The sequence below is a fragment of the Apodemus sylvaticus genome, chromosome X (assembly GCF_947179515.1).
Source record: "Apodemus sylvaticus chromosome X, mApoSyl1.1, whole genome shotgun sequence".
Classification (NCBI taxonomy): Eukaryota; Metazoa; Chordata; class Mammalia; order Rodentia; family Muridae; genus Apodemus; species Apodemus sylvaticus.
The window spans coordinates 31046476-31064456 of NC_067495.1; the positions used below are offsets into that span (position 1 = coordinate 31046476).

Sequence of the window (17981 nt, forward strand, 5' to 3'; positions counted from 1 at the left end):
ACTAGAGATACCTCCTCTGTATATCTGTGTTCTGTGGGAGAAGCAATTTAACATGGCTGAGTTCTCTCTGCTCACAAATGACTGTGCTGCAGCCAGTATTACAATCTTCTGAAACTGAGGCCTGGTCTGCTTTCTCTGCCCCTGTGATTCTTGAATGGAAGTTACCATTACACGTGCCCGCCAGTAGTAGTGTCTGGCAATCTACAGTACGTCCCAGGAGTATAAGGAGAAAGATGCTCACACGAGATAGGGAGTTGTTAACTGAGACCCACAATTACAATGCCTTAAACAAAATAGGAATTGCTTTCTTCCTCACAAACATATACAACAGGAGCTAGCACAGGATTGAAAGGCAGCTCTCTGCTCTCTTGTCTGTAGTGTCAACCGAAGCTGTCACATCCAGTTAGGTAGTATGTAGTGACATGGTCACACTTGGCTGCAAGGCAGAGAGGAAATATACCCATCATTCTGAGTATTTAAATCTGTGGTTGAAAATTGTATTCCCTATGGAGTAAGGAAAGGCGGCTGTGGAGGGTAATAGTATCTCTGCCACTTAGGAGCCTTGAGTAGAACATGAACTGAGAGAGCATCATCTTTTCTACACTATTCAGCCCTTCTATGCCTCCTTGTTCTTGGCATCTCCTACATATCTGTCCATTGAAAGAGTGCAATTAGCATAGCAATATTTTTTTAAAAGCTGAAAACATTCTTTCGATGTTTTAGTTTAACTGAAACCATAAATATACATTGAATCTTCTATAGAGATTGGTTGAGGTGTTTTGCATATTGACCTTCTGATTAACGCTCTTATTGGTCTTTGTTGCATACAACGTGCCCATAAATGCATCTTTAAATGGAAGCAAAGGCTCCAAAACCTAGAGAGCAGTCTCCGTGCAAAACCTGTCAGTATGTAAGCTTATCAGTACCAGCACCTGTTTCGTACTCTTACCATTGACATGCATTTTATGGCTTTTTTGTTGTGTATTTCCAAACTATTAAACACAATTTACATGTGCACAGCAACTCTCTTTTTAAAGAAACCTTATTTCAGTGGTTGATAATGATATTTAATTATATTGATTGTTAGGAGCCTTCACAACTTCTATGATGGGTTTTTATCTAGTAGTGTTTCTCATATTAGACAAAGTTGAGAAGCGTAAAAAATATACTTGTTTGGAGCTAGAATTGTAGCTCAGTGGTAGAATGCTCCCTTAGGAATGCAAAACTAAAACAGCAAATAACAGCAACCCCAATAATGTTAATATAAATGGACTGAACCTCAGTTCTTTAACAAAGAAAATGGTACAGCAGAAGAAGTGTTGAGTACAGCTCGCCTCTCTGCACCTAGTGAGGACAGCAGCTGTGGCTCGGATGGCATGTGTGCAGCAGAAGGTCTCTGTAGATTCTTCAGTTGACATTTAGATTTCTTAAAAAACAAAACAAACAAAAACCAAAAAAAAAAGTGTCCTACTTTCATTAATGTTGCTGTGACAACATATCCTGACAAAAAGCAACTTAGAGGACAAAGGGGTTTAGGTTATACTAGGTTATACTCTGTCTAGATTATACTCTCTTGGTGCAGGGAAGTCACAATGAAAAGAGGTTGAAGCAACTAGTCCTTTCATATCTTCAGTCTGGAGTGGAGAGAAATGAATGCATGCATAGTAAGTGCTCAGCTAGCTCTCTGTGCTTTTTGTACTGTTCAGAGCCCCAAACGAGGAATAGCGCCACACACTTTCAAGCTAGGTCTTTCCTCCACAGCAATGAAGGCAATCTCGACAATCCCCAACAGACCTGCTCACAGGCCAACCAGATCTAGGTAATCCCTCATTGAGACTCCTTTCCTATTATGTCAACTTGACAATTAAAACTTAACTAATACAACATTTTCAACAAAATTTCATAAACATAATACTTTTTGTTGCTTCATCAAATGCATCTCTAACTGCTGTTTTGTTCTTTTTTTTAATGGAATGGCAAGGGTCAGTAGGCTTAAATATTTCATTACGTTGATTCATGTGAATGTTCCAGCAATTTGGCCATTGTTGCTATTGTGCACCATTGGTATAAATGCCAGTAGTGAAAAGGGCAAACAGCTGAGCATTGTGCTTAAGGCGATGTGTGACTTCTTGAGGCTATGAGCAGCATCTGAGCCTCTATTCATCTCTATGTGTGTACCTTCAAACAAGAAGCTAAGGTTGTACTGTGAGCCTTATTGATTGGGCTTTGTAAAACAGATGGAGAATCTTTAGTTAACATGGTAATGCAATAGAAACTGAGTAAGGGACTAGCCTAGCATTTCTTTTAAATATATATTTATTTTTATATATGTAAGTGATCTGTCTTCATGCACACCAGAAGATGGAATTGGATCCCATTGCAGATAATTGTGAGTCACATGTGGGTGTTGGGTATTGGACTCAGGACCTCTGGAAGAATAGCCAGTAACTGCTGAGCCAACTCTTCAGCCTTTTGACTTAGCATTTCTGTTGATTTTGTAGACTGGATCTCACTATATAATGTCTTCTAAGTGCTGGGATGACAGACATGCATCATGGTGTCTGACTTAACAGAAAATTTTGTATGAACTTTGTGCAAAAATAGTCTCTGACTCCAGATGGACTGTTTTGAATTGTTTAGGATTTGTGTGTTTCTTTAACAATATTTTCTTTAATTTTTTATTTAGTTTGTGTGTGTGTATATGTATGTATGTATGTATGTATGTATGTGTGTGCGTGTGTCTGTTGCTATAGTGTACATGTGGCAGTAAAAGACAACTTTGTTGAGTTAGTTATCACCTCCCGCATTTATGTGAGTTTCAGAATCAAACCCCTGTTGTGAGGTATGCATCATTAGGCAACAAGTGTCTTTACCCGCTGAGCTATCACACTGGCCCCCAATATTTTGTAGCCTGTTTTTTTTATACCAAATGTAAACATTATCCATAAGGAATTCTCCCTTCTTCCCTCCTCTCCTCTTTCTTTCCTTCCCTTTCCCCCTCCCTCTCCACCCTTTCAGTATTAGGGGCAGCAGTAAGGAGTAATAAAAATGTAATTTCTCATAAAGTAAACCTTTTATTTATTGCACTACCCTGATGTACCATAAACCAAGTTAAAGATTAAATTCAAAACATAAAAAATGCATGTTGTGTATTGGATGAATCCTTATCTAAGGTGCTAAAGAGTTGTAGTATATAATTGATTGGCTTGCAGAATTTTGACGATGAACTGCTTTGTATTTGCTTTTAGAATATGCTTGAATTGCTGGAAGAAATGCCAAATGGAGTTCCACCTGAAAAAGTTAAGAGCTATATCTACCAACTAATCAAAGCTATCCACTGGTGTCACAAGAACGATATAGTCCACAGAGGTGAGTATATACATTTGAAATGGGAAAAACAAAATCAGTTGGCCAAAAGTAAAGATTTATTGTTTTAAGAATATTTCTATCTAAGTTAAGCATATTTTGAAAGTAAAAAGATATAAAAAAAGCCCTTTGCTCTCCAGGTCTCTTCTAACCAACAAGGGCAGCATAAGAGTTTATTTGGCTATTGTGGTGATAATCTGTTTGTATGACCAAGTTCTATAAACTGTAGCAATAACTAATGAGTTAGCAGATGCAAATTTTGAACTTTATTCTGGGTGGAATTGAGTGGCAAAAGGATAATTTCCATAGCCTTTTGGATCTTACAGATAGACTAGGGAATGTGAACCATCTCAAAACCAGGCTTAATAATAGTCTTAAAGTCTAGTATATATCTTCACCTCCTGATTTTTGCTCCCTGTTGGTGAAAAGTAGCCCTTTCCAGTAGGTTGAAGGGATAATCAGCCTTGTATGGGCCATGACTATACTTCTCCAAACTATATTACTTTTTCTTGAGTACCACAAAGTCAGTGGTTTCAGCAATAAGGAAAATTATTTGCTCTCTATTGTTTTGACTCTGATATTTGTTTTCTAATAATCTTACACCGTGATGTGAAGTTTTACAGCAATGGGACACAATTTGATACAATAATAAAGCTTAAATTTTTATCAGAAAATATTGACATATCTACTTCTCTAAATTATCTTTGTACTATGATACTAATGGTGGTGATTATTATTATTACTACTATTATTATACTAAATCTATCTGTACAAATGTGCAAGGATAATCACCTTTAAACTGGTCTTACTTTTAAGAATACCTGAAAGGTATCATGAAGATTTTGAACTTCTACTATTTGACTTTTATAGTTACCATGTTATCAAGATTGTAGATGTCATAAATAAATCCCCAGGTTAACTAGCTATCTAGTGGCTTAGGGGCTAGCTCTAAAAAATAGTCCATGTTACACTTTAGCATGTTAATGAGGAGCTAAGTTAGTTGTATTTCCATTATGAGACTGTGTTTTGATTAAATGTATAGCTTATTTGATTAATTGTAGGAAAATACAATTCTAGGCTGGGGCTGCAAATGATAGAGTCCTTGACAAGCATGTATAAGACCTTTGGTTCAATCTACCTGATTAGAAAACAATTCTGTGATTGGGAGATCTGTAGATTCCACTGTACTCTCCTCACTTTCCCCTCCACCATATAATATAGACAGCACGTATAGAACTCTAAAATAAAGTTGTAGTTGTTCTCTTGGCATTTGGGAGCTAGAGACATGAGGATTAGGAATTCAGGGTCATCTTTAACTACATAGGAATTGAATACATGAGACCTTATCTCAACCAATAAAATTAAAAGGTGCCTCTCAATGGAGTAGCTCAACTTCATTTTTTGCAAATTTCTGCTCCTCAATTCCTATAACATCTTTACATGTTCTATTGGAAAATAATGGGAATGTTGACATGACTCATTAGTATAACTTCAGCATTAAATGTTTTAGTTGTGAACCACATGGAAAAACAGCTAAATAGGCATGTGACTATAAGAATTATACAGAGCCTCTTTTACTTTCTTGTTAAAAAATAAAATATTTACATTATGCTGTTTGACTATTGGTGTCAAACAGTGATGTATGTTTTAAAGATAGCATGTGGATATAAAATTTTGAGGTTTAGTCTCCAAATTTTTTGTATTATCAGTGTTTTAGGTAGCAAAAGTAATTCCTCGAAATATATTGATCTGAATTTAATCATTTAAAAATTCCTTTACAGAGTGTCCTCTCCGCGTTGTAGGTTATAGCCTTAGCAGAGGAAGGGAGAGAGTGAGTTTGGGGGGTGGTTTAGGGCTCTTCTTGATAAGAAGTTGACTGAAAGTTTTTTGAAGCAGCATAGCATGTCTTGCTCTTCTGTACACTGCACAGTTTTCTAGGCAGCCTACTCAGATGAATTTACCCAGAAGCCAGTGCAGTGCTAAAAGTGTCAATCAGTGAACCACAGAACATTCTTACTTAACTGTTTTTTATTCTTGGTATTCTAGATATAAAGCCTGAAAATCTCTTAATCAGCCACAATGATGTCCTGAAACTATGCGACTTTGGTGAGTTAAAAAGAAATTGAGAGTATTAATTTAATAAAACACATGGTTATCTTTTAAAGGTATATTAAATCTAATCTTAGGTTTTGATTTAAATTAGCAGAAAAGCATTCAGCTGGGTTATATGCTGCCAGGTGATGCTGGAATAGCTTTGCTTCCTTTGTTGTATGGTTTATTGTCTACAATTTTAACCAATTATTTAGGTACTTGTCTAATGAAAAGTACTTGTCTAATGAAGTAAATACTTGCTTGTCATATAAGTAATGTACCAAATTACCTCAGAACTGGAGTTTTCTTTGAACCATCAATATAGATTCCTGGGTTGAGTAGGAAGAAAATATTTTAAATATTGATAGAAAATATTCTATATTTAGTCATAACTACTAGATATATGCCTGTATATATTCACAGTTATATATGGTATGCATACAGTGGTTATATCTATAAGGCCATTTTTAGAGTACTTCTATTCTTCCATTTGTTCCTGTTAAAAGTTTAATAAATGAAATTGGTAATTGGTCTATAATTCTCTCATTTCTTGAATATATAGAAAAACTTCTAAATGGCCCCTAGTCCTGGAAAAGCTCAGTGCAACAGAGTAGGGGAATACCAGGACAGGGAAGTGGGAAGGGGTGGATTGGGGAACAGTGGGAGGGATGAGGGCTTATAGGACTTTCTGGGGAGGGGGTTCTAGGAAAGGGAAAATCACTTGAAATGTAAGTAAAGAATATATCGAATAAAAGATAAAAAAGAAAAAAAGAAAAACTTCTAAAATTATACTCCTAGTGAAAATTTGTATTGTTTCTTGTGTAGATAATTATTTAGAATGCCGTTAAATATTTTAAATAATTTAGAAAAGTTCTAAAATCTTGAGTTAAGAGTGTTTAGGTCATGGCTCAATAAAATATGTCAGAAAGGAGCATTTATGAAATGAAGCATACAGCTAGACAACTATAATCAAATTTTGAGTTATCTTTAGTATTTAACAATTTATTTAATTATTTAAATTATTTTATTTTAAAATATTATCTCATGTATCCCAGACTCGCCTCTAACTCACTATGTAGCTAAGGATGTCCTAAAACTTATGATCCTCCTGCCCCCACTTCTTGAGTTTTGGGGTTATAATCATGTGCTACCACACCCTCGTTTATATAATGTTAGAGGTAGAACCTACAGATACCTGCATCCTAGGCAGAGACTACCAACTGAGTGTATTCCCAGGCATCAGCTTTTAAAATTAACATTTTAACTAGTCTATATTGTAAATATGACAACTCTTTAGAATATTATTGGAAATTGGAGAGATTGCTTATTGGTTAAGAGTACTTGTTGTCCTTGAAAAGACCTGGGTTCAGTTCCCAGGACCCACAAGGCAGCTCAGAACTTCCTGTAACTCCATTTCCAGGAGATCTGACTAACCTGTTTTTTGGCCCCCACTGGTTTCCAGGAATCTTTTCTATTTATGAATTCCTGTCTGTAATTATGATTATGTCCCAAAGTGTCAGTAGACTCTGTGTCTCTAGGACTCTTATTTACTGTGCCTCCACGATTCTATATGTTAAGATCTGAAGAGTATAAAGGTAACTGAAGAGTATAAAGAAGATAAAATACAAATGAAATGCCTACAGAAATGATTAATATTGAGAGGAAAAGAGTACTGTTTCTCTAGAACTATTTCTTTGTTCAGGAAGTTCCTCCTGGCAGCGCTACATGTGGTGTTCTGTGTCCTGTGGGTCCTATCAAGGACTTCCTAATTAATTGCCTTCCCTGGCAGAGAGGCAACTGCTTTGTCTGGCTTGAAGAGCACTATTCAGAAGTGCACATTGTTATTCAACAAATGCTTCAGTAAGAAGACTTGATTAGCTGAAGTTAGGGGCTTTGTCTTTTTGCTGCTTTTTTTTTTTTTTTAATTGTTTCACTTTAAGAAACACAAATTTGGGCCGGAGAGGTGGCTCAGCCATTAAAGACTAGGCTCACAACCAAAAAACTACTAGAAACGCTAATTCCTCACACAAACTTTAATTTTTACTCCAGTTTTAATGTTTTAGTTTTATATAACCCTGATGGTGAACCTCTATGACAGTTGATGAGTTTGATGGGTAATTAATTTATCTTACTGCTTCATTTTGTAGTCCTAAACCTTTGGAAAGAGTGAGAGACAAAAATAATGCTAGTCTCTGTACGATAATTAAGATGCCCCTAAGTTGCTTCTGCAACATTAAGGGCTAAGAATAATTTTCAGCCCACTTGTTTCTATCAGTGCCAACTGTTAATTGTTTACATAATGACTGGAACTGCTCAGCAACAGTAAATACACAAATACAATGTAGGTCTCACATAGCAGAACTAATACAGGTGTGACTGACTTCTGGCCCGAGTGGGCACTTGTTTTACTCCTAAAATGTGCCAATTTGAAAATATGGTTTGAATGATTCCAAAAACACAGGATGGATTTTGAAAAGATGCATGGGTTCCTAGCAGATTCATCCGGTGCTTTAACATATGAACACTATTAACTTTCAAATAAAGTGGTTCTTAATAAATAGTCCTTTCAATATTAGTCCTTATGTTCTTTTGGTATTTTTAAAAATATAACTAGAGGTGAAATATTTGGCCAACAGGAACTTGCTTTTCTTTCAGGATTTGCGCGGAATCTCTCAGAGGGTAATAATGCAAATTACACCGAGTATGTGGCTACAAGGTGGTACAGATCCCCAGAGCTGCTACTTGGGTGAGTTATCTTTCTGAAATAGAGTGACCTATACATATATATTGGTTTTTTTTTTTTATAATTTCTGTTCGGATCACTTATGGAAAATAAGAACTCTGGTTACTTACATATATTAGTTGCATATTCACTATAAAAGAATAAAGACACCCAAGAACTTGATGCTATGAAACAAGCTTCATTTCATTTATCACAGTTCTGAGTAACTGATCAGTGGAGTGGCCTCTCTTGGAGTCACTCTGATGCTAGTGGGCCAGCTGAATGACTGGGAATTAATTGATGGAGAGAACTTTAGCTGATGTCTGATAGACTTCTTTTGTTTTTCTCTGCAGGTGTGTGTGTGTATGTGTGTGTGTGCGCGCGTGTGTGTGTGTGTGTATGTGTGTGGTTTTTGGAGGAGCTTGGAGCTGTGTGTATATGCATATAGAAGCCAGATTCATTCCTCAGGCATCCAGTCACTTTTGTGAGACAGAGTCTCTCTCTGGCCTGCAATCTATCAGTTAGGCTAGGTGCCCTGGACAGTGAACCCCAGGGGATGTGCTCTCTCTGCCTCACCAGTGCTGGGATTACAAGTGTGTGCCACCATGCCTGACATTTTTACGTGGATTCTAGGGACTGAATGAATTCGGATCCTTATTTTTTGTAAGGCATGCATTTTATCAATGGATCCATTCTTTTAGCCCCTGGCAGACTATCATGAATCCATCAGGATTTACCTTTCCATAAGCTAGTCCAAAGTTCCAAAACTGATAGGAGAATTTTGTGTATTAGGAAGTTTAGCCCTAAGGCAAAGGTGCTTTCCAATGCCCGATTCCTATGGCATCTGCCTTATTGACCAAGGCATGTCTCATGACCAAACCATAATTCAAAGTATGGAGAAAAAAAACTTACCTCTTGATAAAGAGAAGTATTAAAGATGAATTACAAGGGGACAGTTTGACATTCTGGCTTATCTGTTGCTACATTAAATACATACTTAAATCTCTGTTGAGCAGTTTTGCTAGACACAGGGTAAATACTGAACCAATTATCAGCTTTCTTCTGAACAATGTAAATTTTGTTGGATGATAAATGGCTATTCCTCTTAAACCGACATTGCTGATTTTTTCAGCAACATCTCCACACTCATCCCCTTTGCTCACCTCTCCACTTTTCGAGCCCCGTCACTGTCTGTCAATACTAGAAAAGCTTCTGATAATGTTCTTTTTTAATGCATTTTAGCTTTAGAGTCCAAGAACGAACCTGAATTCTGCATCTCCATCACATACTCTCATTAATAATTTTCTACCTATTCTAGGTTTTTCTCATCTCTACCTATGCTATTTTCTCATTTTTTCAGTCATAGTGCCTTCCTTGGAACCCAATAACAGAGAAAGAAAACATACCCAAATAAACAAATAAAAGTAGTCATGTTGATAAATAATGAAAATTACACAAATTGTAGGTTTTACCACATTTTGCTTATGTAACGTGCACATGTGTTTGGGAGAATATGATACCCTTTATTTAATAGCAATATAAATTCCTCTAGTTCTTATAGCACTAAGGACTACATGTATTACTCATTGAGAGTTTATTGAATGTTAAGTATTCATTTTCTAATGTTTGCCAGCCACCATCTGGTGCAATTCTTGGTTTATTGATAATCTAGAGTCAATAAAAATTATTCATGTTTTAAAAATCTTTATTCTCTTAAATCAAAAGTTTGCTTTATCCTGCAAAGTAAATTATGATTAGTCACCATCATTTAAATGGATCAAGTTTTAGATTTCTGCACTAATTTGTGTGTGTGTGTGTGTGTATGTGTGTGCGCACGTGCATGCGCATGTGCACATATGTATATGCACCCACATACCACTTTGAGTGCATATGGAGAGGTCAGAGGTTGAGAGCGAGTTTCTTCCTCTCTTGTTCTTATTATTTCTTAGAGATAGGGTCTTTTGCTGAACCTGGAACTCATTTGGTTGGCTAGACTGGCTGGCCAGTGAGTCCTCCAGGATCCTTTTGTCCCCGCTTCCCAGTGATGGCATTACAAGTATGCAAGACCCAGATTTTTATGTGAGTGCTGGAGATCCAAACTCATATTTTCGTGCTTACATAGCAAACAGTTTACTCACTGCACCATCTCCCCAGCTTCTTGTTCTAATTTCTCATCTTGGTCTTAGGGTTGGTTTTCTTGATTTCCATCTGCATTTCTCCTGAGTAACTTTGTAGATGCATGGCACTGTATTATATTTCTCTGAAGGATTTGGAATTTGAATTTACTGGATGCTATTTGCCAATGAAAATATGAGTAGGAAGTAAATCATTCTTAAAACTGCAACCAAGAGCCCAAGTATGGTAGAGGGACTCTTTAAAATGTGCTTTTGTTTTGGTTTTGTTTGTTCCTGAGATGGTTTTACTGTGTACAAGCTTTGGCTGTCCTAGAACTCACTTTGTAGACCAGAGTGGTCTCTAACTCACAGAGATTGCTTGTTTCTGCCTCTCAAATGATGGGAATAAAGGTGTATGTCACCCCCACCCCCTGACTAAAATATGTTTTTTTTTCCTATAAAATAGTTCCATGGAGGGTATTGTGAGAGTAGCTTTATTATGAATCTTTAGAGAACATTTGTTCTCTAATGGCACCCATTGGAAAACTGAGGTTATATTTAGATATGTGTGACAGTTCCCAAAAATAGAGCTCAGCACAGCCAACTTGAGCTGATTGTCATGGACTAGTTTAAGTATCATATTATGTGTGTAAAAATTTTACTGAAATTGATTCATATTTGGTTTTATATTAAGTGTCTACATGTTTATACATTCCAAGGACTTTGTCCTTGATATCCAAAAATAGTTTCAGCTGCATAAAATATTCAAATTAGATGATAGGATTAAAATAGCTTGTCATGAATGTGTGAGGTTTTTCCATAGGTTTCTCAATCCAGTACCATAGGACAAGTTTTCTTTTTCTCGAATATTTTTGAAATCAGTATGCTTCATTGCCCAGAAAGCTACCAAAAATATCTAAAAGAGCTTTCCATGTGGTTTTACATTTTTGTGGGAAGGAAATGAGATAAATGAAATACTGAATTATTGTTGCAGTAACTTATTAACCTAAATATATTATGTATGCTAACAGTCCTTAGTTTAAAATTTTTATTATGATGGCATTCTAGAATTTCATTTGAGATTATTTTTCATGTATTTTATTTCTTCTTTCCACTTTTAAGTCTTGGATTATTTATTTGTGGAACTGTATATATAGTTTTTGTTTAATTTATTCTAGACTTTAGGTACTGAGCTCTTTGAGGGAGCCATGGGTTTTTCATTTATGGCCTCCATTTGTAGCAAACTCTTTATAGCAGACTCTCTAAAGCTCTCTACTGATTCAGTCCTAGAAGAGAACTACAAAGTCCTAAGTACATTAAAATATGATTTGAGAGAAGTAGCTATCAGAATGCCCCATATAATGTACAGTTATAATTAAGTAACTCAGCTGTTAGAAATTGTGATACTAAACAACCAGAAGTTAAATAACATCCAGTATTTGTTTAAAGTACACAAAACAATGGCACATTCTACCAGACTAAAGCTCAAAAATGGATATAAATTTTGACACGTAGCAAACTAGAAGGATAATTATTTGAAAATACACTTCCTGGGAACATTCCATTCCATGAGTGAGGTACTCTTACCCAGTATGTACAGTACATTAGGTTTATTAAAGCCATTCATGTTCAAGATATATACCGATTTCTTTATGAGTGTGGGTTATGGACTTGTGTTCTGAATGTTTGCTTAGATGGCTCTAATTCTTTATTTATAGTCTTACTTTTCTTAAAGCGCATGCATGCTTTACATCAGGAATTGGTCCAAAATAAGTTCGGAATTGTTAAACCATTTTGTGTCTTTTGTTACTAAGACCATCTCTTCTTTTGCTTTTCAGAGCCCCCTATGGAAAGTCAGTGGACATGTGGTCAGTGGGTTGCATTCTTGGAGAACTTAGTGATGGACAGCCATTATTTCCTGGAGAAAGTGAAATTGACCAACTCTTCACTATTCAGAAGGTGCTAGGACCACTTCCATCTGAGCAGATGAAGCTCTTCTACAGTAATCCTCGTTTTCATGGACTCCGGGTAAGAGGCTTTGCTAAAATCCAAAATGGAAGCACTCAGCCAGTATTTAACTTGCTGTCCCTTGCACAATGGAATCCTAAGCTCTGCATTGCTCACTCCTCCCTTTCCATCACAGCGTTTTTAATCCTCACTGTAACACTTTATTCCTGACTCTTTTATAGTATTTGTGAAATTAAGAAAAAATAATCACAATTCTCAAGTAGGAGCTGCTAATGTCTTTTTTCTAATATGTAAAAAGACTGATTGTTCAAAATCATTTTATCATGTATATTATTTTATTCCAAACCTGTATGTTACACTCTTCATTCAAACTATTTAGCATCTCCAGAGGATAGAAATGTGCGAGCAGCTGCTCTCTACTTAGGCAACTTGGTTTGTGGTGACTTGAAGGCAGACATGAATTCTTGCATGCTGCAGATTTGAAGAGGCTGCTTCACAGGTGTTTCTTGTGCATTAAGAGTGAAACATTAAATCTTTGTAGAAGTCAGAAGCCTCGTTACCTTATATAAGACTTGTTTGCTGAGAATATAATGAAAAACATTTTTTTGATTTTTTTTATTTGATATAATTTATTTACATTTCAAATGATTTCCCCTTTTCTAGCCCCCCACTCCCCGAAAGTCCCTTAAGTCCCCTTCTCTTTCCCTGTCCTCCCACCCACCCCTTCCCACTTCCCTGTTCTGGTTTTGCCGAATACTGTTTCACTGAGTCTCTCCAGAACCAGGGGCCAGTCCTCCTTTCTCCTTGTACCTCATTTGATGTGTGGATTATGTTTTGGGTATTCCAGTTTTCTAGGTTAATAACCACTTATTAGTGAGTGCATACCATGATTCACCTTTTGAGTCTGGGTTACCTCACTTAGTATGATGTTCTCTAGCTCCATACATTTGCCTAAGAATTTCATGAATTTATTGTTTCTAATGGCTGAATAGTACTCCATTGTGTAGATATACCACATTTTTTGTATCCACTCTTCTGTTGAGGGATACCTGGGTTCTTTCCAGCATCTGGCAATTATAAATAGGGCTGCTATGAACATAGTAGAGCATGTATCCTTATTACATGGTGGGGAATCCTCTGGGTATATGCCCAGGAGTGGTATAGCAGGATCTTCTGGAAGTGAGGTGCCCAGTTTTCGGAGGAACCACCAGACTGATTTCCAGAGTGGTTGTACCAATTTGCAGCCCCACCAGCAGTGGAGGAGAGTTCCTCTTTCTCCACACCCTCTCCAACACCTGCTGTCTCCTGAATTTTTAATCTTAGCCATTCTGACTGGTGTAAGATGAAATCTCAGGGTTGTTTTGATTTGCATTTCCCTAATGACTAATGAAGTTGAAAAACATTTTTGAAGTTATAAACTTTGCTCAAATGAGGAGCGTGTACCTGCCCGAGGTACCTCATCAGAGTAACGAGTGATATATAGAATCCTCATTTCCATCTACTCACAAAAGCAGCTTTTAAAGTTTTGAGCCAAAGCATCAATTTGTAGCCATTGTAGAAACTATTACATAATTTCATCTTCCCATCTTTTATTTTCTTTTCCAATGCAAAAGTGTATGATTCTCAAACTATGTTCTTATCTTTTTAAATCTATTTTTTATTCTTTAAAACTGTTGTATATTCATACAATGTATTTCAATCATGTTAAACCACCATTACCTCTCTCCAACTCCCTCTAGGGTCCCCCCACTACATCTTCCTCTAAGCTTTCTGTCCTCCATTACTTTTATCCTGGTTGTCATTATTAACCCCAGGTTCAGTTAGTGCTCTCTATGTATGTATGAGTGACCAACCAGCAGCTATGTCCCCAAAGGAAAATGGCTTTTCTTCCCTCAGCAACCATCAACTAACATGGTATGACCAATTCATGGTGTTATCTTGCCATTTGCAAAGCCCTTTGGTTTTTATCTTTGACTTTCTGGATCTCAGGTAGCTTCTGTTTGAGAGCACTACTGCTCACTTGCAGATGTGCAACACAATTCCAGCTCCTGCTGAGCTCAGCCCACTTGGAAGAAGTGAACCCGACTTAGGTGCACATAGTTTTTCATTCCCCTCTCTCCTTTCTGCTCTCATGTCCTCTTCCAAATGTGCCTAAGTTGCTTCAGACTTGTTTGTCTCCTTTTATCTTTGCTTCTATTAGCCAAAAAGAAAAAAAAAAAGACCATTGATTGGGTTATAAATAACATGTAATTCAACAAGTTAATTTAACAGTTATGGAACATTTCTCATCCTAGATGCTAAAAAATGTGCCAACAAATAGAACTTGCTCTTGGACTATCAGAAAGGCAAATATGTTCACAAGTAAAATAAAAATAGTCATAATCACTGAATTTCTGTTTCACTGAGAATCATTCCATACTCCCTGCCATCCTGCATGGCTGAAGCCCTTTAGTTACCTGACCTTGTCTCATACCTGTCTCCATATGCCTCTTTCAGATTCTCACCACACTTGCTTCTTTTTGACCTCTATAGGCATCCTGAGGTTTTCATACTTCTGAACTTAGGACTAATGGTTTCTTCTCCTGGGAGCGTTCTTACCTTGCATGACCTCTCCTCCTATTGTAATATCAACCCAAAATGAATATGCTCTCTCTGCTGACCCTTCATACAGGTCTTCTTACCCCCCTCCAACTTTGTTTCTATGCTTTTAGTTATCATATAAAATAATTTTCATTACATTCATACATGTATATCATTGTATCTTGTTTTTATTCACAACCCTCATTGTCCTCCCACACCCTTCCTCCTCCCTTCTCTTGCTGGTCCCTTTGACATCCCCCTAAAAATACCCCCCTCACACACACACACACACACACACACTCACACACACACACACACACACACACACACACACACACACACACACACATCTAGATACTGCATCTGAGATAAAGCATGTGATATATTCTTTCTTTGCCCACTACTTTGGCTCGTTTCATCTCCCCCTCTGTCCAGACCTCTTCCTTCTGCCTCAGAGTGAAATCTACATTGCATGTATGAGAGGACAGCTTACACTTGCTTTCTTGAGTATGGCTTATCTTGTTTCATGGTTATCTTCAGTTCATGCATTTCTCTCCAGCTGACACGACTTCCTTTCTCTTGATGACTGAATGAAATTCCATTGTGCTTTTAAGCCACTTTCTTTTTATCTTTGGTAAGCATCCAGGCTGGATCCATATCTTACCTATTGTGAACAATGCTGCATTAAGTATGGATGTTCATGTAAGTCTGTAGAATGCCATTGTCAATTCCTTTTGGGCAGAGACCAAGAGTGGTATAGCTGGTAGATGAGATAGTAGTTCTGTTTCTGTGGTTTGTTTATTTGTTTTTGTTTTGTTTTTTGAAGAAGCATCATACTAATTTCTATAGTAGCTGCATAAGTTTACCTTCCTATTAGCAGTGAATATGGATTTTTCTGTCCCCACATCCTCACTAGCATTTCCTGATGTTTCCTTAATTTTGACTGGAATTAAGATAGAATCTCAAGGCAGTTTTAATTAGGGTTTCCCTCATGGGTAAGGTTGGTCAGCATTTTTCAAGTATTGATTGGCTTTTTGTATATCTTCATTTGAGAAATGTATTCAATTCATTTACCCATTTGTTGATTGAATGGTCTGGGCTTTGGGTGTTTAGTGTTTCTTTAGTTCTTCATAGATGCTAGATTTTTGTTTTTGATTTTTGGAGGTCTTACTAAGTTGTTAAGGTGAGCCTGAACTCCATATACCGTAGACTGCCTTAACCTCATGATCCTCTTGTTCTAACATCTAAAATGCAGGTATTATAGGCTGTGGTTATGCCACATAGATATGAGAATTTCATAGAGGAAAACAAAACAAACTACTAGCATAAAATGCAAAAATAATTTTATACTGAAGTAATTAGATAAGTATAAATTTATAGGAAATCATGCTGTGCTGCGATGGACTTCATTGTTCTACTTTGAACATATTTCATTGGGTTTTAGACCATGAGCAAATCACATATTCTGGAAAGTTAGAAATCATATTTGGTATTTCATTAGAACAGCTTTAGGGAGGATTTGAAATTTAAGATATTTCTTTGAAGAATAAATCATACCTGAATGAGAGGCCACATTCACATTTAGAGGACCCCCCCCAAGAAATCATATTTTTCTTTTCTTGTCAATGGTCCTGTTTGTTCACAGACATCCCCACTGAACCCTGATATCTATAAAATACTAGACAGAGTAAGACAGCTTTGTGTAAATATCCTTCAGGGAAATTGTTGCTTCCAGGGCGGTTTGATTTTTATAGACTTCACTATGTTTACATTTTAGTCTGAAGTGTTCATAGTGTCTTAACCAAATTAGTGTGGTCTCTTTAGAGGCTTAGCAATGTCTTTTGAAGAAACAGTCTTCCGTTATGATATATTTTGAGAGTGTTTATGACAGACAGCTCAGCACATAGGACCCATGGACTGCATTTATTGTAAACCCTGAGCAAGTCAGTATCTTTTCAAGCATGATGCTTGAATATAGACTGAAAAATCCACAATATGGCATTCTGCTTATATTCATTATTTGGAAAAATAATTATCAATGTCCCATCATGGAAGGTTACCTGTTCCCTCCAAATCCTCCCATGTAGGTGTCCTTCTGTTCTCTCTCTCTCTCTCTCTCTCTCTCTCTCTCTCTCTCTCTCTCTCTCTCTCTCTCTCCCCACTCCATCCCCTCCCCTCTCCTCTCCCTCTTTCTCTCTACTTTTCAATGTGGGTTTCTCTGTGTAGTCTTGGAACTCACTCTGTAGACCAGGCTGGCCTTGAACTCAGAGATCTGCCTGCCTCTGCCTCCCAAGCTCTGAGATTAAAGGTGTACACCACCACTGCCAAGCTAATAAATATTCCATTTATAACCTGCTCAGTCTATATATTGTTGCTTGTATGTATGTATGTTTTCAAGGCTGACTGTTAGGTATTATTAGATAACCAGTTGATCTGCGCTTAGCTGGGAAAAACTGTTTCTTCTGCTCTCAGCATTCCTTAGTCGCCTATAGTTCCTTGTGCATGGTTGAGGTGATATGAACTTTTCATGTCCAAATTAGCATATCTGTTGGTGTCCTCCTAGTTTACCTTATGTCTGGACAGTCCTTGTTGGTGAGGGTTTATGCGTGTAGCTTCTGACATTCCTAAGAGAGACAATCTCACATTGAACTCCCTGTCCTGGTCGATGTTCTTTATTGTGATCTTTCTAAGAGCTTTTAGCTTTCAGGATTAACTTTCCCTTCAATAAAATGTCCTTCCTGAGGAAAGAAAAGAAAGATATGTAGTACAATAATATAAAACAGTGGTTCTCAACCTTCCTAATGCTGTGGCCCTATAATACAGTTCCTTATGTTGTGGTGACCTCCATCCAGGAAATTATTGTTGTTGCTACTTCATTACTGAAATTGTGTTACTGTTATGAATCATAATGTTAATATCTGATCTGAACATCTGATATATGACCCCTTTAAAAGGATCATTCAATTCCCAAGGGGGTTGTAAGCCACAGGTTGAGACACTGATATAAAAACAAAGTCTTAATTAAAATTTATTGGTGGAGGATCTTTTTTTTATGTATTTTTTTAATTTTTTTATTCGATATATTTTTTATTTACATTTCAAATGATTTCCCCTTTCCTAGCCCCCCCCACTCCCCGAAA

The 17981-nt window shown here is 36.9% G+C and overlaps 1 protein-coding gene across 1 annotated transcript in view; it reads left to right on the plus strand.

Moving 5' to 3' along the window:
- Positions 1 to 17981, plus strand: part of Cdkl5 (cyclin dependent kinase like 5) — a 211988-nt gene that overhangs the window by 127594 nt on the left and 66413 nt on the right. The window contains exons 6-9 of the mRNA XM_052171250.1: positions 3249 to 3369; positions 5413 to 5472; positions 8113 to 8203; positions 12132 to 12321. Of these exons, the coding sequence (XP_052027210.1) occupies positions 3249 to 3369; positions 5413 to 5472; positions 8113 to 8203; positions 12132 to 12321 (462 nt within the window). The remainder of the gene's footprint in view (positions 1 to 3248; positions 3370 to 5412; positions 5473 to 8112; positions 8204 to 12131; positions 12322 to 17981) is intronic.